We start from the raw sequence: 26,940 nt of genomic DNA, 5'->3' as shown, positions 1-26,940 counted from the left end.
CAGCTACAGAGGGATCTTTGTGAGCAGTATGTCATCCTGGGCGGTTACATAACCGCAAAAGGGTGCGGTTTTATTAAACAAAAAAATTGTGCTGTGTGTGTGACTCTCGTCTCTGTGTACACTGCAGTCTGCTCATTATCTACACCCACACTGGGCTCTCGCATGTGCCCCTAAAAACACATAGGCCTATGTTTGAACCAGAAAAATGAGCAGTAACGTTTAAGACAACAACCTACCATAACCTCCTTCCCCTCCCCCACTAATCTTTCAAAACATAGTTGTACTCGCCACTGGAGCACTGAATGCTGGTGGGCCGGTCGCTCTGTGACAGAGAGAGAGATCCGTCTTCAGCAGCTGAAGTAGTAACACAGAAGAAAACAGGCAGAAAATAAGGAATGTTTGGGTTTGGCCTGCTGGCCATTTAACATTAGCTGTATCAGTCCCATTATTGTTCAACATGTTCAACTTGTCAGTCCCTTTATTCGTCAACTGACCAATCACAGCCTGGATGGAGCGGTACATTAAAAAAAGTTTGGTATACTACAGTAAACTTTCAAATGTTGAGCAATATTACTACTGACAAGTTAGATTAGACGATACAAATTAAAGACTGATGTAGAGCTTTTTTCTTGCACAAGGATTTAATGAATAAAAACAACGTACAGAAATGAAACAGCTGTAACTGGATTTAATATCAAACTAGTGGTAAAATACTATACTAATATGAAATTATAATGAATATAGTAATTAATGTAACATTATACTAACAGTATACTATTAACTGAACATTATACATTATACTTACTATTATACTAATACACTTTTATGTTGACTTTTATGTTTGACATTTTTATACCCAGCGGAGAGGCGTTCGGAAAGGCTGTAATCTGAGTCCCACGCTGTCTAACATCTACACAAACCAATTAGCAGTGCAATTGGACCAATCTACAGTGCCAGGACTCCAACTCCAAAATGGAGTGGTCAAGTCTCTATTTTGACCTGGTGCTGCTGTTACCCATAAAAAACGGACTATAGCTGCAGCTAGACCTATTGGAACAATACTGCCTGAATTGGGCCCTGGCAGTAAATCCCCCCAAAACTCAAAATGCCACGAAAACAGACATCATTTCACTAGTAACACCGCCCCAGATCACACAATGAACTACACCTACCTGGGTCTTCAAATCACAGCAAAACGGCCCACTAGCAATAATATCTGGCCCGATGCCAGATTATGATACTTTAAAATATATATAAATAATATAAATAAATAAATACTTTGATAGCGGTGCTGAAATACATCTCAGTCATGACAGCAACAGTTACTCACATAATCACTTCCTCTTTAGTGGTTTTGTCTACAAAATAAAAGCATGAGACGCATGTTTACTGTAAAGCAGTATTGGAGTTGAACTGAGCTTTTACTTTGAAAAATTCTGAACGACATTGAAAGAATCTGTAGCCTGCTTGACACACCTTTGAATGAGCCGTAAGAAAATGTGATTCCCCTAAATGTACTCTGCCTGGAGATACTGGGGAATTGCAAAGGCGTCCGTACGTTGATGGATGTGGATCAAACACAAAACAAAAACAGTGCTGCAAATGCCGTGATCTGAGAAACAGTTGCTGCAGAATCCATTTTTTGAAGAGAAAGAAGCTGTCCCAGTCCCAAGCTGGGATCAAACACTGAACCCTTGGGTTGTCAGTCCTGCACCTTACCAACTGAGCTAACCAAGTACCATGATGATGCCAGTCAATATTATGGCTTATGTTCTCATCCACCATCTGATGGTTGAAAATAATGCTCCAAATCAAAACTTATTTGCCTACTACCACTTCTTCTAACGTACGAATTCAACATAGTAATAAGTGTCTGCACTGCCTGAATTCTACCAGAAGTAGAACAAGAAGAATGCAGTGACAAAACACACTCTGTAGCGCTGTTTGTCCGTTTTCAGCTACGGTAGAAACATGGTGATGCAACGTGGCGACGTCCATGGAAGGGGGTGCCCGCGGTTATGGCGATATAAGTGGCTCATTCTAAGGTAATAAAAACATAATGGTTTATTATGTAAGGTCTTTATACACCACTGAAAACATAGTTATGGATCCTATATTGCATTTCTGTCGATAGCTCCTCAGAAATATTACACACTGAACCTTTAAAGAGAACTTCTATAAGTATCTCAAATTCAAATCTAGTGTAAAATATCTGAAAGCATAATTAAGCAGATTGTGCTCTATGGAAGTGAAGTTTGGGGTCCACTCAGTCATCAGAACTACAACAGATGGGAGAAGCTTCCTATTGAGACCCTACATGCAGAATTCTGCAGAAACATCCTACACATTCAAAGAAAGTCTCCTACAATTATTACAACTTGATTTATACTCTGCGTGCGTACCTACTCCATAGGCTATGCACATAGCCATGCATTTATACTTGTGCATAGGTGTCTCCGCCATTCTGCAATTACACCGTCCACTGTGTTGACTTTTGCCGGCTGAGCGGGCTAACTTCCGATTTAGCGCTCCACTAATGTGAATGGGGGTAAAATTGTATACGTGTGGCTGTTATAGCCTTTTCAAATGTTGTTGTGGATCCCATTCTGATAGCGAAACGAGTCATTTTGCTCGGGTTCTGACGGTCAAATATACTGATCCACCGTGTTACAGCCGCTAGTAAAAGTTACTTCAAAGCATGGGGCACTTCTGATGCACATCAAATCAAGTCCCAAAAACTCCCTCCAATTCAAGGCTCTGAAAACCCAAGAACCGAACCCTGAAGAGTCCCTTATGCCAGCTAACATGTCACACACACCTTTCTCAAGCCAGCACTGCTTTACAAACACCAATTAGATCAAACCAAATGATCACTCAAAGCACAAAAAACACTTTTTTGGAACATTGGGAGGAAGACACAAAAAAACAACACAAACTAGAATGTTGTGAAATGGCTGGATATATTCCTACTGTCAGACATATCAAGCGGAGGCAGCTTCTTACAAAGTACTTTCTCAGTGACCACACCTTTGCAATAGAAAAAGGGGGGAAAAAGTCCTAAAGAGTACAGAGTCTATGAGCACTGTACGACAGCTGAGGTGGAGACAGAGAGATATTATCTCCTAAAGGAAAAGGACATATGGAAAACTCTGCCACCAAGTATGTGTCCCTGTGTCACAACCTGAGAGACAGCAAGTGACTCAGCAACGTTTGCTACATGGCAGGTTACATCTTGTTCACTTTTATTTGTAGTTTACGTTCTATCTGTATTTATTGCATTTGTTTTTGTGATTTATAACTGATAAATGTAATGGTCTTGATTGGATTTATCTTGTTATGTCATTTTTAAATGTAACCCTTTTTTGATTTTGTTGCAAACTGCTTTGGCAACATTGTTTAAATGAAACATTCTTGCCAATAAAGCACTGAAGTGAACTGAGCTGAGAGAGAAAGAGAGAGAGAGAGAGAGAGAGAGAGTCATGTGAGCATGACATTAATGATGTGTTATTAATATTGCCTCTGAGTGATCCAGACACACGCACAGACAGACACACAGGTTATGTCTTAAGGGTCCAATAACACAGTTCATATATAGTCGCCTTCAGGCAAAATGCAGCCAACCTGCTCTCCCTCCAAATATCTGGCAGTGGTAGATATGAAGGAAAACACATACACATTGTATGTCTTAGAATGGATTTAACAACACACACTCTTGCATACTAAACCCCTATTTATTGTGAAAGGACCAGCCCTGCAATGGCTGCTACTGACCACTTGATGCCTCTGTTTGACCAGCAAGACTCTCTGCTCAGCTGGGAAATTCTATATGTGACTCAAGATGTTGAATATTTTTAAAATTAACGTTTTCTCATTTTCCCTGTATACATTTTCCAATCTGCTTGCTTTTGATGCTGTTCATGAAAACTTCATCCATGTTTAACTGACATCTTGATACAGTCAGGCGGGCCGGCCATGGCATAGGCAGCAAAGGCGGTTGCCTAGGGCACAAAAAGTCGGGGGTGCCGCAAGAGAACGTTTGCCGCAAATCAACCCAGCTGATGCCGTTATAGTATTCAAGTGCACCTTTTGCTGTGAGTCCAGACAGGTGAGACAAGTGGAAACGTAACTGGTAAAGTTGTGCAATATACACTTCTAAAAACTGAGGCGCAACGACGTTGCTCTGTTTGGGACTGTGAACAGCACTTTATCGGAAGTTAATGTGTGTAGTCAGATTTCAGTGAGTTTGTGTTATCAGTTGGATTCCGTTTCAAATGGAGCATGCAGTCCCAAACTGTGTTGGTCAAACAGTCTAAACGGGATAGCTGACTACCAACAGAGAAATAATATAATGCACAGCAGAGTATAGGGAAGGTAGGCTTAAAAATTCTTATGAAGTCTCATTAAATGATCACGTCAGTGTGACTTTTCTCTGGACATGTCAGAGAACACAGATATGTATGGTTATTTACTTTTCAATTTCTGCCTTACCTTCTCAAGCCCCCCTGATCGTTACCCCTGCCCTCACTCTCCCTCCTCTTACCAGGGAATAAAAAATAGAAAAATATATCTAGTAATAATAATAAAATAATTTAATCCGCTGGTCGTGGATGATGCCCCCTGGAGAAAGGGACAGAGGAGGGAAGTGAAGGAAGGCACAAAGAGACGTTTTATTCAATTACATTTTTTATTATTTTTAATATAATTATTAATAAAAATAATTCTGCTTCATTTAGTCATTTTTCTTTTTCTAGTTAATCCCCCCCCTTTTTTTCCTTTCCTTAAGTTCAAAGCATTTAATCTCTATACTTCCCATCTCAGTTTCCCCCACACCACCTCCCTTTTTCTACCTCTTGAACATACCCACACACAAACACACACACACCCCACACATACACAAATTGCCTTTAAACATCTTTATCCAACTTGCTGTTATGTCCAACTGTGCGCACTTTCTTCTTTCTTCTGTTTTTGTGTATTTGTGTATCACCAAGTACTGTTGTGTCTGTTATATATTTCACCTGTTACATGTTGTGTCATCTAATAAAAAAGAAAATTGTGCAGAAAGTTTTGAATATGAGCAGAAAACCAGCTGTTAAAGCAGAGGAGTATCATTGAGGTGAAAAGGTACCACATGCACATTTAAAGAGGTTACTTCTCCAAACAAAATATACAAAAGAGGAGGGAAGGCTAAGCATGTGTAGTAACTCAGCGGGGATTTTATTAAATTATAATTATAAAAGTTGATCTACTGGTGAAAACACATTTAAAAGCAATAGATACAGAATGCCTGAGAGCCTTACTGCATTATATTCTATTAAATTTTACAACATGCAAGTTTGTTTACTCCGGTCACGTTATCCCCACCATACTGTCTGATCAACGCCACACATGCAGTCTAGTAACTTGAGACCTCTAGTAGGTAGGTAGGTTTCTTTTGTTATAATATAACTCCCTTCTGCTGCATGGCAGACAATATACATTAATTTAGAAGCAATTATAAAAATGGTAAACAGAAATAAACTATATTCAGTGGAGACGTGCTCAGGATTAATTTGAGCTTAAAAGTCTGATGGTTTGGGGGAAAAAGCTGCTCTGCAGTCTGGTGGTGCAGCAGCATAAACTTTGTGGGCGCTTCTCAAGTCTCTTGTTTACTGTTTCCTTGCTCCTCGCTTGATCCGGAAGTTGTTCCACTCCGCCATCTTGCAGACCCAAAGCTTTTATTTGCGCTACGAGGATCAAGGATCGAGGAGCGATCTCTGAGGAGCTATGAGCGAGGATACACCGGTGCGGAAGACTGACCGACACGCCCCCTTATTGGGTGCTGATCAGTTTCATGGGGAGATTGTGTTGAATGCTGAGCTGAAATCCACAAACAACTTTCTGATGTAGGTGTTGTTTTTCTCAAGGTGTGTGAGTGCTGAGTGGAGGGCAGTGGAGATGGCATCCTCTGTGGATCTGTTGGTCCTGAAAGCAAACTGGTGAGGGTGCAGGCTGGATGGGATGTTGTTCTTTAGGTGCTGAAGAACCAGTTTCTCAAAGCACAGAATGGGGGTGAGAGCCACAGGGCGGTAGTCATGCAGACTTTTTAGGTACAGGAACGATGTGTTGACAGTGTCATTCCTCCCACCGCCTCTTGCTCAACACACACAAACAATACAGCTTCATTTATGCTGGAAAATGTCTGCTCTATTAACAATAAAGCACATCTCACCTATGACATCATTACAGAAAGGAAAATAGACTTTCTCTGATTAACTGAAACCAAAATTAAGAGAAACCACCCCGCCAGGCTATGTGTACACCCAGAAGCCCCACTTCAAGGGCTGGCTGTAGTACATTGAAAGGACTTCCTGGTCAAAGAGCCTTTCAGTACCCAATATCACCTCTCTGGAATGCCTTGCTTTCGGTCTAACTGGGTCGGCTCCACTTCAGACTGTTCTTATCTACCGTCCACCTCCTTCATGTCTGAGCTATCGGAGCTACTCATCTCTGTCTGCTCCAGGTCTCCTTCCACACTCCTCCTCTCTGACTTTAATATCTATGTGGACTCCACCAGCTGCACTCTGGCCACTGAATTTATATCTCTACTGGACTGCTTCAACTTCGCACAGCATGTCCAAGGTCCCACTCACACCAAAGATCACACATTGGACCTTGTAGTGGCAGCCCACTACAGCACTGCTCTGTCTCTCAGCCTTGATTCTCTTGCCCCCCTTAAAACCCGTTCTGTCTCCTTCACCCGTGCAGCTTCTTGGCACACCACCAAACTCCACTCCATGAAGGCCTCTGGTTGTCAACTGGAAAGAACTGGCCTCACCGTCCAACTGGAGGCCTACAAAGACCACATGAGCTATACAAGGAAGCCCTTTCCAAAGCCAAGATACATTATTACTCCACCCTTATTGGCAACCAGCAAAAGCACCACAGAACGCTGTTCTTAAACATCACTCACCATTATGCCATTTCTGTTTCCCATTATGGTGGATGTCATCAACTGCTCCTTGGAATCTGGCGTAGTTCCCTCCTACTTCAAAACGGCCTCAGTCACCCCTATCCTCGAGGCCAGGCTTGGATCCGGAGGATGCCAACAACCCAATCTCCAACCCTACTGTTCCTCAGTAAAGTTCTGGAAAAAGCAGTTGCCACCCTAGTCCACCAGCATATGTCCAACTATAATCTCTATGAACACTTTCAGTCAGGATTCGGACCGTTTCGGACTGTTAACACCACCCTCATCAAAATACACATACAACAATCTACTTACCGCTGTTTTCTCCAGACAAATCAGCATCCTCATCCTCCTTGACCTCTCCACATACCATTCTACAAGACTGCCTGTCCTATCAACTAACTGCACTGAAGATATTGAAGTATACAATGGTAGTTCAGACAATACTGTTCTTCTAACTTTGTGGTAACAGTTTGGGGAAGTCTTTCCTGTTTCAATATAACAATGCCCAAAGTCAAGTCCAGACATAAATGTTCTCTCAGTTTGCTGTGGAAGAACTTGACTGGCCTACACTGAGCCCTGACTTCAACCCATTACAACACCTTAGGATGAACAGGAAGGCCAACTCTGAGCCACACCTTATCACCCAACATCAGTGTTGGACCTCACTAATGCTCTTGTGGCAGAATTGTTGCAAATCAATGCAGCAAGGTTCCAAAATCTGGTGGAAAGTTTTCAAACAGGAGTGGAGACTATTATAGCAGGAGATTAGTGATAGAATAACAAATGATCACATATGGGCGGCATGTTCGGGTGTCCACATATTTAAGCCTTCGTCTATCTATATGTTAAACAATTCAGCAATTCATTACACTACTCACTGTTGGAAAAGAGGGAGAAGCATATTACCATAGAACAGTGCACACAATGATTATTCCAAACACTGCATCGTATTATGCAAATGTCTAAGATAATTTGATGATGAATATAGGCTGATTGAGAATAGGGCTCATGTTCCTGGTGGAACCAAATTGATTAGCTTGCGCATAAAGAGCTGCAGTGGAGTTTTTATATTCATAACCTGCAGTCGAGCCCCAAGTGGCTTAGCATTACTAAAACCATTAGTCACATGAACACAAAGCACACACGTTCCCAAAGCACACACATGCACACACACAGATATCATTTGGAAGTCAAGCAGTGAATGACCTCTATGCAGGGAAAACATATTTTACAGATTATATCAACCTGGGCCCAGTCAACCATGCCCTATGTGTGTGTCACAAGTTAGAAAATTAGTCTCGACTTTCACATTCATCACATGAGGGACTGTTCTGTCACAAACCCCCAATTGACTATATTATCAGAATGTGATACATTTAGCGCAATAATATTAGGGAAGTCTAGAAGAGATGTATGATTAAATGATCTTATCCAATTCGTGTGTGTGTGTGGGGGGGGGTTTCTCCACCAGTGACTGCAACATGTCCTTACCTTCTTTGTTGATAAGGTTACAGCTATTAGATCCTGTATTCATCCTGGCACGTGCCCACCAGACATTAGTTATCCATAACGACTACTACTATGATTTCCAAGCTTTCATCTTAAACGATTTGATTAGGAAGATGGGCCCCCCAGGGGAAGATTAGCCCCCTGGATATAATACCATCTTCCCTATTTTATAAAGTTTAAAAATAATTGGCCCAGCTGTTTTAGCTATCATTAACTGTTCTTTGTCCCTGTGTGTGTGCATGCTACTATCCAGCCTATATTAAAGAAAACCAACCTAGATCCTGCTTTTCCCTAAACTCCCACACACAATCTCCTTAATACCCATGGTGATTGAGCATTTGATGCTGCTGCACCTAAACTTGTGATTGCTCTGCAGTCTGCTGATCCTGTGGACGCTCACAAGGCAGCTAAAGACATACCTGTTTAGACAGGTGTTTGGATAACCGGGACGCACCAGGTCTGCATCTTATGTATTTATTTGTGTATTTTACTACATACTATGTATTTAAGGTGTGCTTTTACCATGTACTGATTGCGTATTTTATTACATACTGTGTAATCATTATGCATTTTTTTATTTTTTTATTTATTATTACACATATTGTATGTACAGTATTGGTCCAAATATAATGCAATCCTGATTATAAGACGACACCCTCTTTTTCATCACTCATTTTTGGAAAAATGTAATTAAATGAGACCATTTCATTTAAAAAGATATTGAAAATGGTATTTTATTTAAAAGATGCTAGAAACAACAACCTACTTTGGCATCATAACTCGTCCTCAGCTGTTCGTTAACTTGACCTACTTTTGAGCTACTTTGTTGGACACAATCGCTGTGTCTCTCCATGTTTCAGTGGGATGGTGACAGCTTCAGTCAGGACGGCAACATGTGCCTTGCCGATATTTGGTGCCATCTGTTGTTGTGTTTGTATATTGGTGTATTTTAACATTTAAAGTCCTAGACCCCAAAAATAAGACAAGGTGAGTTTCAAAGACAAATTTCCAGGAAAAACCCATCTTACATTCAAACCAATAATGTATTAAGTATTTTTATTATATGCTGTGTTTTTAGTTCACATGCTCTTCACTTGCATTCTTGTATATTAATCTTTTTGTAAAGCACTTCGCGACTCGTGTCTGTGAAAAGCACTATACAAATATAATGTATTGTTTCATTTGACTACATTTGCCATCAACACTGACTGGAGAAGGACTTTAATGCGTATAAAAATACGGAAGTGTGAGGAAGCCTGACCAACATGCATGCTAGGTCTGGCTGAATGCGAAAATGCTCATGCTGGATCCTCCAGCTGTGATTTCTGTGTTCACCGAGGAACTTCTACCTTCAGGGAGGCATTTCTGCTGTTTTTGACAATAATCCCTGACACTGTGATTCATTTAGCTCTCAGTGTTAAAAAACAAACAAACTTTGAGGAGTGCAGTGAGACAGAGAGGTTGAGTTGACTGGCTCTAGTACGCACTGAGAATGGTCAAGCAGAGAGAAGAACCTAGAGCAAATTGTGGAGGACTTTACCGTGCAACACTCACAAAAGTTTCTTCACACATGTGAGCAGGGTGCGATTTGCCAGGGGGGTTGTTTGTTGCCAAAAATGCACACATTCGACCCTAAAGCCAACAATGTAGGGTGGTTTACAGTAAAAGAAAACTGAATTACAAAAACAATGGATTTCACATTGTCTACTGTATGCAGGTAGAGCTGAAACATGAGAAGTAATGCAGTTTTTGTAATGCCATCAACTGTTTGTATTTAGAAAGTCGTTGCTATGAATGATTGATCTGTTGACAGAATGATTTGATTTTGATTTTAGAGTTACCGTATATAGTGAATGTTTTTTGTATTTTCAAATGTAGCATGGGGGGTACAGTGGTGAGGTGGTTAGCGCTGTTGCCTCACAGCAAGAAGGTTGAGGGTTCAAACCCCAGTTCCTCCCACCCTCCAAAGACATGAGGACTAGGTTAATTGGTGACCCTAAATTGTCCTTAGGTGTGATTGTGCCTGGTTGTTTGTCTATATGTGGCCCTGCAATGGCAACCTGTACAGGGGGTACCACACCTTTTGCCCGATGTCAGCTGGGATTGGCTCCAGACCCCCAACAACCCTGTACGCAGGATAAGCGGTTGACGATGGATGGATGGAAATGTAGAGTTGGTGCTTTGAGCAGAAAATGTGCTATTTGGCTAATTGTGGGAGGTAGGCGTGTTGTTGTGTTAAGAGTTTCGAAAAAAAAGTATCTTAAGTTTAGGTATATGCTTGTTACTAATTGAAAAGAAAATGCAAGTAATTAAGACATCTTCGGAGTTGTTAGTTGCACTTTAAAAGACCTAAGTTAGCCCTTTCCCCCTGCTTTTTGTGATAAGATGGTCTAAATATCCTGGACCTCTCTTTAGTGGAAGTATTTAGAATTGGTTTGATTATCAGGGACAGCGTACATTAATGAACATCGCTATAAATGCGCCAGAGTTAGCCAAAAGGCTATTTTTTAGACCCTGGACAGACATTATCAGCCTAAAAATACTAGGAATAATAAATAGATGTACAGGAATGAAGTTGACCATCTTAATCAGAATAAGATACCATCTTCAAAGTAGCATTTTGTGCTAATCTGAGATTAATTGCTTGTGTCTACATCAGCATACTGTGGGTTGAATTGTGATATTTTCCTAAATCTGGACAAATCCTTGGATAAAGCTGTTTTCATTCACACGGTCTTTTCAACTCCTTGTCAGGGGTAGGGTATCAGTACTGTATGTGTGGATATGTGTATGTAACTTTCTCTATGCACTACTTTTTTTGAAGAATTGTTACAACTGATATCCCTGTGTGGAACACCACTGAAAAGGTATTGTAGCCCTGTGTGTCTGGCAGGGTGATGAAGAGACCCTTTTACAGCTTTCATCAAAGATAAGCGGGCCATCACACACAGGCACACACAGGGGAGAGGTCTGGATGGCAGTGAGCGATGGAGACTAAGGCCCAGTCACACAGAACATGGGTAGAGGGGGTGTCTGACACAGGTAAAACCCATAGAGGACACCTCTCTCTCTCTCTCTCATAACTCTCCCACAAGTACTTGGGGGAGGAAAGGACATCTTTGGCCCTGCAGCATGTTGACCACAGTTGATTGATGACAGCGTCTTGATTATGGGTTGGTCTGAGGGGTTTTGCACTGGGAGAGAGTGGTGCAAAGAGTGGTCAAGCACAGAACTATACAAGGCTCGCTGCAGTTGGACATGCACCAGTAGTGAAAGGACTGGTGCGAAATCCTGCTTTACACTGTTATTAGTTAGACACAAAAACGCCAACTTTAACAAATATTAAGCACTGTGCAGGGCAGTCATCCAATAAAGAAAATGAGAAGGACATAAGAACAGAGGGGGGCATAGTTTACATACACCGGGGCTCATCTCACCACTCAGCGCACCTGTTCCACATCCCATCAGCTCTACCCATTTAAGCCAGACCAACTTTCCTGTCCCTGTTGGATCGTTGCATCACCTCGTATGAGTACACGCCAGCCAGCTAGTATTAGCTCTTTAATCTAGGACCTGCCTGTTGTATTGTCTTTTGTTAATTCGCTCTCTCTCTGTCTTTACCTCGGACCATCAGCCCAGAGTTATCCAGAGCACTGGAAGCTGGACCCTCTCACTTGTGTTGTGCTGAACTATCAACAAATATTTCCTTTGTCTGAACACCTCACTCTGGTCTGCATCTGAGTTCTGGTCCCCGGTCCTGACAGTGGGAGTTTTAGTGCAAACTAACTCGTTTTTATGTGGCAGGAAAAACTCTTCTGATATGAAAAATATGAATGCTGCTAAATGTGAAGTTTAAATTTATTCACTGTCCAACTCTCAGCACAGCTCATCTGGGTGCTGTGCATCTACACACTGTGTGCCATTGTTTTATAACAGGCAACCACTCGATAGCATGAAGGACTATAAATTGAGTAGCACTTACAGTGGCACTTGCATTGCTCAAACTACTTGATACAGTACTAGTGTCTTTTAGTAAAACTGTTATCGGTGCACTCTCGAGATATTATGCATTCTCATAATTCAGCTCTTGGACATCTTAACCCTGACTTATAACAAAATAGACCCAAAAAAGTGTGCAGAGAGGAGAAGAATAAGTACAAACCTAAATTACATATGAATATTTCACTTATTTATGAATACACTGAAAAATAATATATGACATTCTAATATATATACACATTATAGATCTACATTACATTTACATTTTCAGTACTTTTTCTTGAGCAAAACAAATAACAAGAATACAAGACCTGCCCCCCCCGCACAGTAGTGGAATGGAAATACTTAAGTAAAGTTAGTACCCCAGATTTGTAATTAAGGATACTACTTGAGTAAATGTAATTTTACTTGAGTAAAACACACGGTAGTTCAGCACACCATAGTTCTGCTGTTTAAAAACAATTTAATATTCTTTGTGTAAATCATCAACGGTGATAAATGATTCAAATGTCCTGCGGGGTATAAGCAGAACTGGGCACAACACCGGTGCAGCCCCCCCCCCCCCCCCCCCCCCCCCCCCCCCCACACACACACACACACACTCTCCGCCCATACATGCACACTGACCCCACCTTCCTTAAAGGTTAGGGTTACACTGTGTGGTTTATTCACACACTTTAAAAATATTCAATAGTCTTCATGACAGGCTAAGCTGACTGGTTGCTGGCTCCAGCTTCATAAGGTATTAGTAAAAAAAAAAAAAAAGCCCTGAGTACCATGCCTATGGATTTCATTATACTGTACAGTAGAGAATATACTAATCTAACGTATATAACGTATACATATATTTATGTCAATAAGCCATATCACCATTACATTGAATAGAAAAGAAAAAGAGCCATCAGTTTCTATAACCATATTCAAGGCATTATTGTTTAAGGGCACAGGCTTTAGAAGGCATCCATAAGGCATTATGACCATGCTCGGAAGAACTTGTAATGCTTACTGATGCATTTTATCACTTCTCATAAACAGTATAAAAGTAACGTACCATAAAATGTTAGTGCAAGCATATTATGAAGTTCAACTCTTACTTGACATGTTTTCTAAGATCAATAACTTGGCTTCTTCTCTGCTTATTTTTGGCTCCATTAGAGGTTGTGCAGCATGTCTTACATAATTTATGATGTATAATGTATTTATTTCGCTTAGATGACTTTACTAACTTGCTACTTGAACATCTGCTCTTAAAATACTTGAAAAATGCAAATAAGCTTACTTGTGGGATAGGTCAACAATTTCCACACGTTATTTCCTTATCAACATAACAGTCCTTTTCAGACCTCTAAATATCAGAGGTTGTGCAATTTCTGTTAGAGTCAAATATATATGGCATTAGATACTTGTGCATGTAAGTTTCTAATATACAATTTAGCAAAGAATGCACTTTTACAATGTCCTTGTTTCACTGCGCAGCTTCAACTGTGAGATTTGATCAAATCAGGCTCCACCCATTGAAGCATCGAATCTTCGACTATTGGGGGTCAGCCCTAGAAAATATATATCTAAACTGTGCTGCCTTCAAATGGGGTCGTGTTTCCCATGTTCACGAGAAGTCTATATGAACACACCCCTCTTGTGGTCCTCCGTGCTATTACTCTGAAGGAGTTGAGCACTTTGCTCTCCACTTCCTGTATAATAAAGTTGTAGCTGTTGTTTGTCACAGTTATTAGGACTTCTGGTCTGGTTAACTCCTGTTATGTTGTCTGAGTGCAGAGACAATAGAACAGCCTATCTAAACCAAAGCAAGCACCCGCTGTTGAATGCTAAGATCACTGCTGGTGGCTGTATGATTCACGCATTGGTAGAGTGAGAGTGAATATTAAACCGGCATTTTGATTCTTTAGACACCATTCTAAACCTGATCCGTGAACCACCCACATGGTCACATCCACCCCTTCTCTCACTCTCTCTCCCTCCTTTTTCTCACACACACGAACACACACCTGCCTGCTGATGTGGTATGTTTTGTACGCTTTGTTGTTTTAGCTTTATTTCCTTTTTGATTAGTATAGATAATAGTTGTTGATCATTGATCTCTGCTTAAGTTAAATAAATCCTATTATAATTTTAAGAAGTCTTTGCCTGTGATTATATTGTAATAACAGTTGGTTCCCATGGCCAGTGTTCAGATTCATTCTTCACTGTCCCTCCCTATTTATGTAATAGTCTTGTCTGACTATTGCCATCTATAGGTGGACAACCTTTTTAATTATCATGTTTGGTTCATATTTGGTTATTGGTCCCAGTTGATTCCAGGGTGGTACCCCGTATTTTTTTAATGATAATTAATCATTTTGAATATCAATACTTTTATTAATATTTCTAGAATGTCTTTGATATTCAGCTAATAACCAAACCTGACGCCATGTTGAATTCCACAACATGTCATTCAGCCTCACTAAATTAGTTAGTTAGGCTGCCAGTTCTTCAGGGAACAAAAAGTAAATTAAACATCATGGCTGATGGGAAACAATCACTAGCATGGAAGTTGTTCAGGCCTATAACCTCTCTCCACTGCCTCCACATGAACACTCACATACATGCACAGATTTCCATCCTTAGCCAAATCAGCTGTATCTGTATGGTTGCATGTTGCAGATGGTGTGTACGAGGCATGTTGTCTGTATGCCTCTTTGTTGTTTTTCAGCTCTAATTCTCCTCTTTGCCTTTCCCCCCAGCCCTCCTTCCTACTCCTCCTCCTCCAGTCCTGCATTTCCTCTGCCATCCTTATAGATCCGCCTGCAGCTGTCCCACTGCAGAGCTAAAGGACATACTGCACGAGTATGCAGCACTCTCTGCCAGGACAACACATACACATAAACAGTGTGTGAGTGGGTTTGTACATCTAAGTGATGCACTTCTTTTCAAGCTGACCACATGGAACTGTGCATGAAGGAGGGAAGGGGACAAATCCTGTTAGGCCAGTTGACACAGCAACTGTGTTATGCCACACACAAATACACAGAGAGAAAAACATGCACACTTGCATGCATACACACAGACACACAGCACAACATGCAGTGTTGTTTGAGTGGTAATGAGGCAGGAGTGGGAGGATGGCTGGTGTGCCTCCCACCGCCTTATGCTAGGGGAGTTGCCCAGCTCCCCAGTGAAATGATACAGAGCTATCCCAGACCACACACACACAGAGAGAAGATAATCCATTTCCTCTGGGAATATGAGCAACACTGACGGTCCCTCATTTATTAAGATTAAGAAATGTCACCATGCAGGAAGAATTTAAGAATATTGGACAAGAAAGAAGGGAAACTTTAATGATGCTATAGATCAGTGGGTAGAGATAGTGTCTTAGTGGATGACATTAAACATATGCTCAAATGTAAAAGAAATAAAGTGTACAGTTTGTGGTCTTAAAAGCAGCAGTGTACAACATGGCACTTTCTTTTGCAAATGATGAACCTTGATGCTGTTCCTTCTTTTAGAACTCAAAATATCAAATACATTTAGAGTTCAGATTAAGAACATAATTTCTCATTTATTTCCTTCAATTCAGCACCTAAACATTATCATCGGTCATTTTTTTCATTATCATAACATAATTTATTCAAGAACAAAATATTCAAAAACCTTCCTGAGTGTTATCTCATTCTATGGTGAGGTATTTAAAACTTAAAAAAAATATGAGCTAAAACTACTTTGTCAAGGAACTGTGAATAATATAGGTGGTGCAGGTTTGTCTTGTTTTGATCCAAGCGTAGAGGCTCTGTATTGACAGTGTTTTATGTAGTAATTATGATAGTCATTGTGATAGGGAAAAAGTCAACATATCCATCTGAAAGTCTCAGTACCCCTACCTTTGGAAGCCTCCGTGCCGTACGGCCCGCTGCTGCTGTCGGTCAGGTCAGGCAGCCAGGCATCTTTGACTGCTGACTTAAACACCTGCCTGTTGTCCAAGCTCTGAATGGGCCTGAAGTTGCTGCGCAGATACTCTACAGATTTAACATGGTCCTGCTGCTCCGTGGTGAAAATCGAGTAGAAAGCCTCCAACTGGTGCCGTCAGGGAGAGCGAGCATGGCAGAGGTACGGGAATGCAGGCAGAGAAGGAAAGACAAGATGAGTTAGTGCCACAACCTGTGGTGATTTTGAGTTGGTGATTTTTGCATCCAGATTGTATGCACTGTATACCTTCCAAAAAATACGCAATATGCGAATGCAACACAGACATCTCATTAAAATACAAGATAAGATCAGATGAAATTTTGATGATCCCCATGAGGAAATTGGGTCACTGCTGCAGCAAAGCAAAGGTTTTACATAAAAACAGAATTTAAAGGAGAATACTGGAAATACAGGACTGATAATCCCAATAAGAACAACAAGAACATATTCAATAAACAGTATATGCATGCATCAGTGAAAAATATGGATAATTAGTAAATACAGTAAAAAATATCACTGGGGCACTTTTCAAATAATATAAACACCATTAAAATTCCAAGATATTTTATTCAAGATAAAAGCAGTATGATGATCTTCAGCTTTCAGCACACTGGTTGGAACTTCCTCAGCTGCTATGACATGTGTAAAGTTGGCCTGATCCATGTCGAACTGTAGCTGCTCACAAAGCACTTTAATTCAAACGTCTAACTCGTCTCCATAGTTCAGAGTGCACATTTGTGCTCTTTCGGCGGCAGGTAGGGTCAAAGACAGATAAGGCGTGGAGCACAGGGCAGGCCTCCTTGAACCGATGGTCTAGGTTTATTACTGGCTCTCTGCTGTAGGTGTAGACCAATGTCCTAAGAAACCGCATGATCTAAGGAGTTCTAAAACTGAATATGGCCCATCTGAGGCAACATGGTGAGTCAACCTATCATTCATAAAGGCTGCAGTGCTTTGGGTATTCAAGCCGTTTCCAGACCTGTCTCAATGTCACTTCAACACAGTCATTGGTGTCAGCACATGCCAGTGTTAGATGGTAATAAATACAATGATTTTGGATCATAATCACAGATGTCTTCTTAAGGCTTTCTCCAAACCCTTATTTGGATCCTGTCGTCACACTTGCTCAATCAAAACCAAAACCACAGAGATTCTGAACTGGTATTCCACATACTCTCTCAACATAACCAAATAAAATGAGTTCTGCTCCATCACTACACAGTCTGACACTTCATCCACTAGCATACTTTAATACTTGGCATCCTTGACCTTTGAAATATAATTGTCTTTAATTAACTGGCCTAAAAGTTGTCTCATGTTTCTATGGCATCTTTGTTGATGTGAATTCTGAGAGCCCCAAATCTTTCCGATCTAGCAGAGCTACAAACTTGCCACTTCTTAGTTTTTTCTTATGCTGATTGACACTGAGCAGTCAGGGAGGAATCTCTTTTTGATGTAGCATTATCTTTTATTGCACTCAAGCAGGAACCCTACGGTTCTGAAAAGTGAAGCCAACGCTGTAGTACCTTAAATTGGCATTCTATCTAATTGCCAGCAGGGGACAACTCCACTGGTTGCAAAAAGAAGTCAGCTTGCACAGTCAAATCTATGACAAAATAACCCTCACCCAAGGGCGTCACTTTGTGTTGAAAAGTGGTGGGGACGTTTAAGGGCTCATATTAGGGGTGTAACGAAACACAGTCCACGAGATGTGAGAATGCACAATATTGGGTTCAAGACAAAAAGATACTCCAATGCTATTTAGAATCTTCATTAATGAAATATGCTATTCGATTTAGTGTCTGGGGGGTTCTCCCCCAGAAGACTTTGAGCATTAAATTTATGATGGAAATGTCTTTATTTATAAGAAGGGAAACAAAGTTCATGTGGCCGGTCAGAATATAAAAATATTATGTATGTAATGCAGTAATCAGCAGCTTGTTTCTGTTTCTTCTATATTTACATTGCATTTTGTGTTTTCCTATTGTGCAAGTAAACCTTTCTCATAGACTTTTTATTTGTTATTTAACATTTCTTGTTGCAAGCTAATTCTCAGAAAAAGTTTAGCAAATGCTTTCAAAAAGCACTGTAAATGACTCCTACACCCTCACCACTTGATTTATCATCCAGTAAACACTTCCCTAATGAATTTATGGTCTCAGTCGCTATTTCAAAATCTTCTTTGATGCATAATGCTCATTTTGTAAATTATGGTCCCATTTAGAGCGAAACACACGATAGAGCAGGGTATGGTTTAGTGCGTGGCTACCTTGTGATTGACAAGTCGCTACCACAGCGACCTGTCAGGCATAGCAATGCGTATCCCAAACTTCCAAAAGCCAATAGGCCAAACTTGAGGCTTCGAAGCGGTAGTCCGCAAACTAATAGGTGACGTCAGAGTGCCTACGTCCACGTCTTTTATATAGTCTATAATTGATCTGTTTGACATTTGTGGAGGCTGAGGGGTTGAAGGTGCTGTTTATCGAACGTAGCGGAGGTATTGTGTATTCTGCACAGCGAGCTGCATTCATTCCCTTTCCTTCAGTGTAGACCAACCACCACAGGTCTGTCTCCTCTGAATAAGAAATGTCCCTTTTAGTGAGCTAACTATGTTTGAAGCTGGTCTTGCCTTTTCCATCCTTAATTCTGGACTCCTCCGTATTTGAAAGGGCAGAGCACACACCTGAGCAAATAAGATGAGCGAGATGAGTGGAGAGTCTTATTCTTTATTGCTGAAAATACTCCAGCAGTAAGAGGGCTACTGATGGAGGGATAATGTTCTTTAATCTGCCTGGCTCTGTGAAACTGCCTGGGTCTGTCTAATTCATGTAGTAAATTATCTGGGATCTAAAACTAAATCACATCCTGCATCAGTAAACTAATAAACAATATTACACATATCTATTCAACATGCATCAGTTCCAAATTAAAATATTCTTCGCGACAATTAAAATTGAAATGGATTAAAAACTTAGCAATGTATTGATTTTTTTATTTACTTGATCAACTAACTAACAATTTTCTTCAATGTTCTTCCTCTCTCTCCACTACAGCTTCCTTTTGGGTGGCATCTTTCCTCTCCCTTTTCATCTGTTTATACACTCCACACCTATGCACAGTAAGTTGGTATGATTTAACAACGAACATTCACTTTGTTGCACACAAAGCATGAGAAAATGTTTACCTACAGAGACAACAGTACTGTTCATCGAGCACTTGTACTCTTTAGGAACCTGTGCCAGGGTTTTGCCAGTTTGCCAGTCTGTGGACTTCAGCTCACCCTTCAACATCCATCATCTTGGATCTGCTGCAGTATAAGCAAGTGGATCACATACTTCCTGCAGCGTGTGAAGGAACCCAGCCCTACCTGTCCCTATCACCCTGTGTGAATCCCCAATCGGCACGGTGGAGTCTTTCTGCTTTGCGGAAAACATGAACAGAATTGCGGGATTTGAAAAAACAAAATGTACTGTAAAACATGGAAAATTGTGGAATCTAAATGTGGATGCAATTAATAAAAATCTGGGTTTTCCCTAGCATTATAAGCATTTATGTCACAGCACTTTAAGTGGTCAAATTATGCTCATTTTCATGTTCATAATTTAACTTTGTACCAGAACAAGTTTATATAGTTTAACTTACAAAAAACACCACATTTTCGTCATACTGCACTCTTTTCACCCTGTGTTGACCGCTCCATTTTAGCTACCGAGTGAACCATCTCATTTCAATTTGATCTCTGTTTGGAGTTGCACATGCACAGTACCTAAGGTACTCTTAAGGACTACTTGCCAGCTGAGCATGTTCCCGAACCAGCTTCGCAACCTAGACTGGAGCAAGAGTTTCAGAGTGGTAACAAACTGATCTTTCTTACGTAACTTTTTAACGTTTACCTGTCTCTACATCACGGTAACAACTTCATGTCGATTGACTGCCTAACGTTTGGTAGGGAGGGCGGGGGTGAGGGGTGGCAGCGGCCGGATATCTTGTTACTGTGTGTGCAGCAGCTCAGTGTGTTTCTCCACCAGTGTTTTTGAGGGTGTGCCTGACTAGCCGCTAGGTGGCACGTATTACAGATAGTTTACAGAAGGAAAGGCTGGACTACAAGCGAGCTGTTTTCAGGCAGTTCAGAAGCAGTGTTTTCTGTGGGAGATGGGAACTCTCTTTGGGGTGGACTTTTTCACTTTGCAAACCTATTAAATGCACAAAAAAATACATTACACAATAAAGGAGAGAGAAAAAGCCAAAAAGCATAATATGATCTCTTTAAACTAAATGAACACAAAGAACTAAGCTGCTGTATTTTGGTGTCAATTTGGAGATGCTGCTCTGTCCTCTGTCTTCTGCGTCGGTTTCACTAAGGCGGGGCCCCTGCTTGTCTGCATGTTCACAGTTTGGATTTTTGTTCTGTGTTTCAGATTCTTGGCCTTTGTTTGGACTGGTTTGTACATGTAAGCTTGAGTATTTCTGTTTCTGTTTTTGGATTAAAACATTATTACCGCACCAGCGTTTCCAGTGTCCTGCATTTGGGTCCACTTGTCAGTTTTCTGCCTCGGCACTCGGCTATAGAGAGATAGCCGAGTCAGATGTATGTCAAATAAAGGAAGGTAGCAATCATATTCAACTAGTTGAGAAAGAAAACAAGAATTTAAAAAGCTTTACCATTTCAAATAATTCGGAAATTATCTCCTCAAACTTTCTAGCCAAGCTTTAAACCACACAATTAAATCACTAGAAAGATGAAAAGTCAACGCTCTTTGATAGGAAATGTCGTGTTAACCCCCCACCTTCCATCCCCAGACCTGTTGTGGAATTACTTAAAAAACATGAAAGTTCATTGAGTGTGGGTCCTTGTGGCTTGCATCTCTGAATTGCTCTCCAAGGGTATAATTGCGGTTTTGGAGCTCTGACTGCATATTCATGTTCTGCCAGTTTGTCTTTTAGGCTGTGTTTTGTGTGGCCAGTATAACAACCAGAGCAACCACACACACACTCCAAATGGCATGACAAAATCAGTGTTGAAGTTGTCTTTGAGATAGTCAGTATTTAGTGAACATGTTGAAATAAAGACTTCCAAGTTGTTGTTATTTTTCATAAACTGCATCTGAAAAAGCCCATGCCAAGGTAGCCAAAAAGCTTGGCCCATCAGCAGTCTAAATCCAGTAAATCTACTTGCAAACTCACGCCAGACACGTGATAAATGATGAATTAGAAATATCCAAAGTACAATGGTCTGATTTGGGCCCAAAGCTACTTCAAGTGCTGCTAAAAGGGGCTTGTTCTGAGACACAATTGGCCCAACTCCACAACGACCAAACCTCGGGAAGGAGAGATGTGGCTCCAAGAAGCAAATGAATATCAATATCATAGTCTGTGTCAGTGTTGACAACCTGCATACACAACATTAAAGCATAATAATTTTCATAGACAGTACACTAACCATATCTTGAAATCTTTTTTTATGGAGTATGTGTAAAAAGTCTGAATGAATAGATGGCAGGGAAGATTCTTCATCCGGTTGTCGTATATAAGCACATGTACATTATATGATAACTGTCAATTTTCCTCCCATGGCTTACTGGGTAACCGATACTACTGCAATCCTATGTCTGCTACAGCGACGCTGTTCCCAAAGTTGTTTTAATTTAGCTACAATGCTAGCAAGCTGTGAAGATTTTGTACTGCTTTGGGTTGATGCTGAAGTTGGCCTCTTCCTGCATGTTGCCATTTGTGAAACACGTGCTGGGTGGCAAGACGTGACACCAGACATGAATTTGCACTGTGTGATTGAAGTGTCATCTTTCTGTCTGTGTTGGCAGATGGATAGTCTGTGCAATGTGTTTGGAAGCAAGGCACACAGATGAACAGCTTGCGTGCAAGGGAGTGTTGGAAAGGGGAGAGGGTGCTGAGAGGCAGATTTAGTTTGATGAAGGTAAATGTCTCTGTGAGGGGATGTCTGAGGAGAGCAAATTCTTCCTGTGACTCTCTTTGTGCTGTACAACAATCGGGTGTTCTGGAATACCAAACTGAAACCTACCCCAGGCAAAATAAAGTGTCTTTCTAGAGCCTGAGTATTAATTGCTCTGGAACAAAGTGTGATGCTTGGATAAACCGACGATCATGTCCCTGCTTAGGCCCCACCTTTTGCGAGGGGAAAATAACAGCGGAAGAGGAAGTCAGCCCATGTTTTTCATATGAAGAATGTGATTACAGCAAACCCAAATCCCAACCGCCCCCCAAGCTGCTGTAAAACAAAAGTAAAACAACCATAAAACATCAGCCTGCCAGCGTTGGTGACCATCTGTGGGGGCGACTTTCTGTGATAATATGAAAGTCAAATCTGAGCATCAAAGCAAAGGATTAATAAAATTCCCCAGTCTGACTGCACGGTTTATCAAGTCGTAGTAAATCCTTCGGGTTTAGGCAGGACAAAGACTAGGTAATGCTGCACAATTAAAGTATACACACATATCTTTGCACAGCTCTTTAGCCTACTCCTTTGTGTTAGGTTTCACTGCTTTCTAGGAGCAACTATGTTCTGAACTGCTGATGTATGTTTTGATTGAGCCCATTACCTTCTCTGCTGCATCAACTACGCCCACTTTTCTGCAGGGAAGGGGAGCAATGTGGCGCTGTGTGTGCTGCTTTGAGATCGCTTCGCACACACATACTGCTCTGCTCGGAGCGGTTCTTCTTAACGTATCGGTACCAATAAAAGACAGTATTGTACATGTAAAGGCAGCATATTGCGTAACTTTGCTAGTATTGGTGTACCGTGAAACAACAGTCTTTTTAACTATGCATTTTAACCAAATGAAGGATTTTGGTTGATCATTTAATCATTTCTGAAATGTTGCGTATGGCCCTGTTAGTTAAAGCAGCTTTAAGGTTGGGAGAAATTCCTCCGCAATTGTCCTTAAAAAGTTAAAAAGTGCGAAATCATTAGTGAAATGTGTCTGCATGTGAGATTAAGAGCACGAGTCTGACAGCCTTCGACCTCTACATCTGGATAAAATGCAGACAGTACTGGCATACACCCCACAGTGCAACCTCACGCAAGGCCATGTTGTAACTCCGACCCCCTATAACCATACTGTCAGAGCATAAAGCCTTGGTCACAGCAGAAATTAGTAAAGAGACATTTCTTTGACAGAAAAGAAATGTTACCCAACAAGAATTGGTACCCACAATATTGCGTGATCACCAATGTGTGGCTAAATGCTGAATTGCTTATGTAGGATCCTGAAGCAGTGATTTCTGCAATCACTGAGGAACTTCTATTTTCAGTGCGGTGTGTGCGGCCTTTCTGCTGTTTTTGACAATAATTTCTGTCACAGTTATGACTACAGAGTCTCATTCAGCTCAAAATGTGTTTGAAAACTTTGAGGAGTGCAGTGGGTCAAAGAGGTTGAGTGGTCTCGGTGGACTTGAGTGTAATATGCTTTAAGAATGAATGTGCAAACAAGTTAAACCTTTGCAGTGCACAATGCTCACATGCCATACAGACAGGCACAGAACAATTACAACTCACTCGCTTTTTTAACGTTTACCTGTCTCTACATCACGATTATATGGAGGATTTTTTGGGTCAGAATTCAAAGTCCAAATAGAATGATGATGAAACCAAAGCCATAATTCTTTTCATTTTTGATTTGGACCCCATATAGATGAGTGTTGTGTGTGTGACAGAGTGCAAACATGGTGCAGTTTCTCGTTTGCTTATATGTATGTGAGACTGTGAGGTATACTGGCTGTGGAGTCTATATTGTTATATTATACATCTGTTTGTGTCATGATATTATAGATTTATGTGGCTTAATCATGCTTGTTGCGCCATCTGTCGTGTCCATAGACCATTTGTTTATCTTAGTTAATTGTTTACCTGTTTTAGTTTTGTCCTCTTTTTTACTTTATTCTAGTAAGGCTATACAGAGGAAGGTGGTTGTTGTTATGATTGATAATCAGTTGTATACACAGGCTTCAAAGTGAGTCTATATAAGGCTACGTTCACACAGCAGGCCTTAATGCACAATTCAGATTTATTGCCCAGATTCAATTTATTTGGATTGACAGTTCACATTATTGTTTAAATGTGGACTTTGTTTTATATGGGCCACATTTGTAAGAGGGTGAGTGTGAACTGGCCTTGGCCTGCAAGTGACCTGCATTTGCAGAAGACTAGTACGACGTTATACGCAGCATGCTATTGTACGGAAGTAAACAAGGAGGCCACAAAGGTTAACTCCGGTTAGCACATGCTTGCCCTCTCCCGGTTTCCTCCCAGGGTCACATTTCTCACAATTTATGATGAATGTTCACAACTTTCTGTCCTTTGCTTACTGTTTCTGACACTGTACAGTGCATATGCTCCACAGTCACATTAGCATGCGTGTGACTCAGCAGATAGCTTGTGACCCGGTGGATTTCAAGTGGAAGAAAGGGTATTTGTGAGCAGATGATAGCTAGGACGAGGAGAAAGAGAGCCACATGTAATTATGGCTTTTGTGGGGCTTTTTTGTTAACATAACATTCTGCAAATCCATTAACTGTATTTGCATTTCTAGATAAAATAGATTTCTAGATAAAACATTATTCATAAGGCCTGTGTCTGTCAGGGTTTCCATATATGCTGGAAAACCCGGAAAATGGTTGAACAATTTTCCAGTCATGGAAAACACATGGAAAATGAGAGAAAAAGTAAAATGTCTCAGAAAATCTTGTGTTGTTTTAACATTATGTTGCGGTCATTATGCAGCCCTGAGTCACGTCATATGGTAGCACAGGCTGGATGACATTAATTCAAGCGACCAAAACTCTGAGTAATGTAAGTTTCATTATCCTCCCAATGTAAATAGGGGCGGCCGATACTTGGGCAAGATACTGAACCCCGATTTGGCGGCCAGTGTATGAATGAGTGTGAATGTTAGTTTCTGTTTGAGCACTTAGGCTCAGTGTATGACTGGTGAATGCAGATGTAGTTTAAAAGCGCTTTGAGTGGTCGAAAAGACTAGAGAGGCGCTATACAAATATGGAGCATTTAAATATTAGTCACTGCTGGCTGGTAACTGTGATGGATTTTTTTTTCTCAACTTGTTTTAAATGGTTAAATAATGTTAAATGGTTAACATGTTTGGTTCAGTTGCTGAAGGTTTACTTTGGTAGAAAATGCAATGGTATGTTACGATGAAATGGACCATAACATGACATTAAATTGTTTAACCATAGCTCACAGTGGGTTGTGATTAGCTTTGTTAGTAAAGGGACAAACATGATGTGTGATAAACTGATGTTTATCATGGCTTGGTTTAATTTTCTATTGTGACATGTTTTTTAAAACATCAATTCACTTTTTTATATTATATTATTTTTTATATTATATTTGCACACTTGTGAACTAGCCCCAGTTTTTGACCATATTACACTTGCACCTCCATGAACTAGATCAGTTGCCCTTGAGTTTAACCTTCCTTGGATTAATGTGTAAATGCATATAAACATGCAAATCACCAAATAAGTGCTTACTATGGAGGTATTTTATAATCAAATAATACAAAATTTTGTAAAAGACCTTAAGGAAAAAAGAATCCCATATGCCTGCATCATATCTACTTTCTGGAAATGTTGGCACACTTTCAGACAATGCCAGATGGGAAATTACAAAAAAATTCCCACGTGTCCCACTTGGAATTGATACTAGAAGGCTGATCTCAACAGTACTTCCCAGTTGGCAGCTCATATTTAGGGTGAATGTGATGTGAGACCAGCATGGCACAAGCCATGTTAGGTTGGTAACGTCTGAGACACAGTTTTCATCTCTCCCTCCCTCACACTCACACGCACACACACGTCAGGCACACAAATACAAGTGTGGCAAGTCCACGTCTGTTTGAAAGGAAGGCATTTTAGGTGCGTTGTTGTGTAAGAGCCTGAGCATCGATCCACTCTAAAAGCAGGCCCAAAGCAACCACTGACACTCCCACTGACCCTCTTCAACTATCATCCAAAACAAAAAACTAGCAGAAAGAGAGAAGGGAAAGAAATATTGAAGAGAGAGACAATTACTAGAGTCACCATTGGTGTTAATCTTCTTTATAACCTCCTCCTTTATCTTTCTCCATGTTTTCTCTAGTTACACGGCAAAAAAAAGAGGGAAATGGCTTTTAAACTGTCACAATTCTATTTGTGTATCTTTTTTTAGAGAGGCTCAGCAATGTCAGCATAGCTGAATGAATTGGATGGTAACGAAACGGTTAGAGAACCAGGCTGAATATTATAAATTAGATTGTTGCCACACTTAGTAACATTACTGTGGTGAATTGGTCTTCCTCTGTGTTGTTGTCCTGCGCTGTTATGTTGCATTATTGTATATTATGTGGGTCACGTAAGTCACAGCTACTCTGACGGTAGAGAAGCTGTGTACCTAAGTATTGGTAAAATTACAATAAACAAAAACGTTACAAAGCAAACAGCAGTAGATCCGTGCTAATGTAACGTAGCTGCCTGGATGCATGGACGCA

The 26,940-nt window shown here is 40.7% G+C and overlaps 1 protein-coding gene across 2 annotated transcripts in view; it reads right to left on the bottom strand.

Annotated features, from left to right (window-relative positions):
• The window catches only part of ptprga (protein tyrosine phosphatase receptor type Ga), a 466,997-nt gene that overhangs the window by 65,429 nt on the left and 374,628 nt on the right, over nt 1-26,940 (bottom strand). For both annotated transcript variants that reach the window (XM_038695933.1, XM_038695935.1), the window contains exon 9: nt 16,339-16,531. In XM_038695933.1, coding sequence (XP_038551861.1) covers nt 16,339-16,531 — 193 coding nt within the window. The remainder of the gene's footprint in view (nt 1-16,338; nt 16,532-26,940) is intronic.

Source organism: Micropterus salmoides, unplaced genomic scaffold (assembly GCF_014851395.1).
Source record: "Micropterus salmoides isolate LMB-PRFRI ecotype aquatic unplaced genomic scaffold, ASM1485139v1 Ms_hic_scaffold_4, whole genome shotgun sequence".
Classification (NCBI taxonomy): domain Eukaryota; kingdom Metazoa; phylum Chordata; class Actinopteri; order Centrarchiformes; family Centrarchidae; genus Micropterus; species Micropterus salmoides.
Note: the sequence above shows the minus strand (reverse complement) of the source record. Positions and strands in the feature narration are given on the sequence as shown.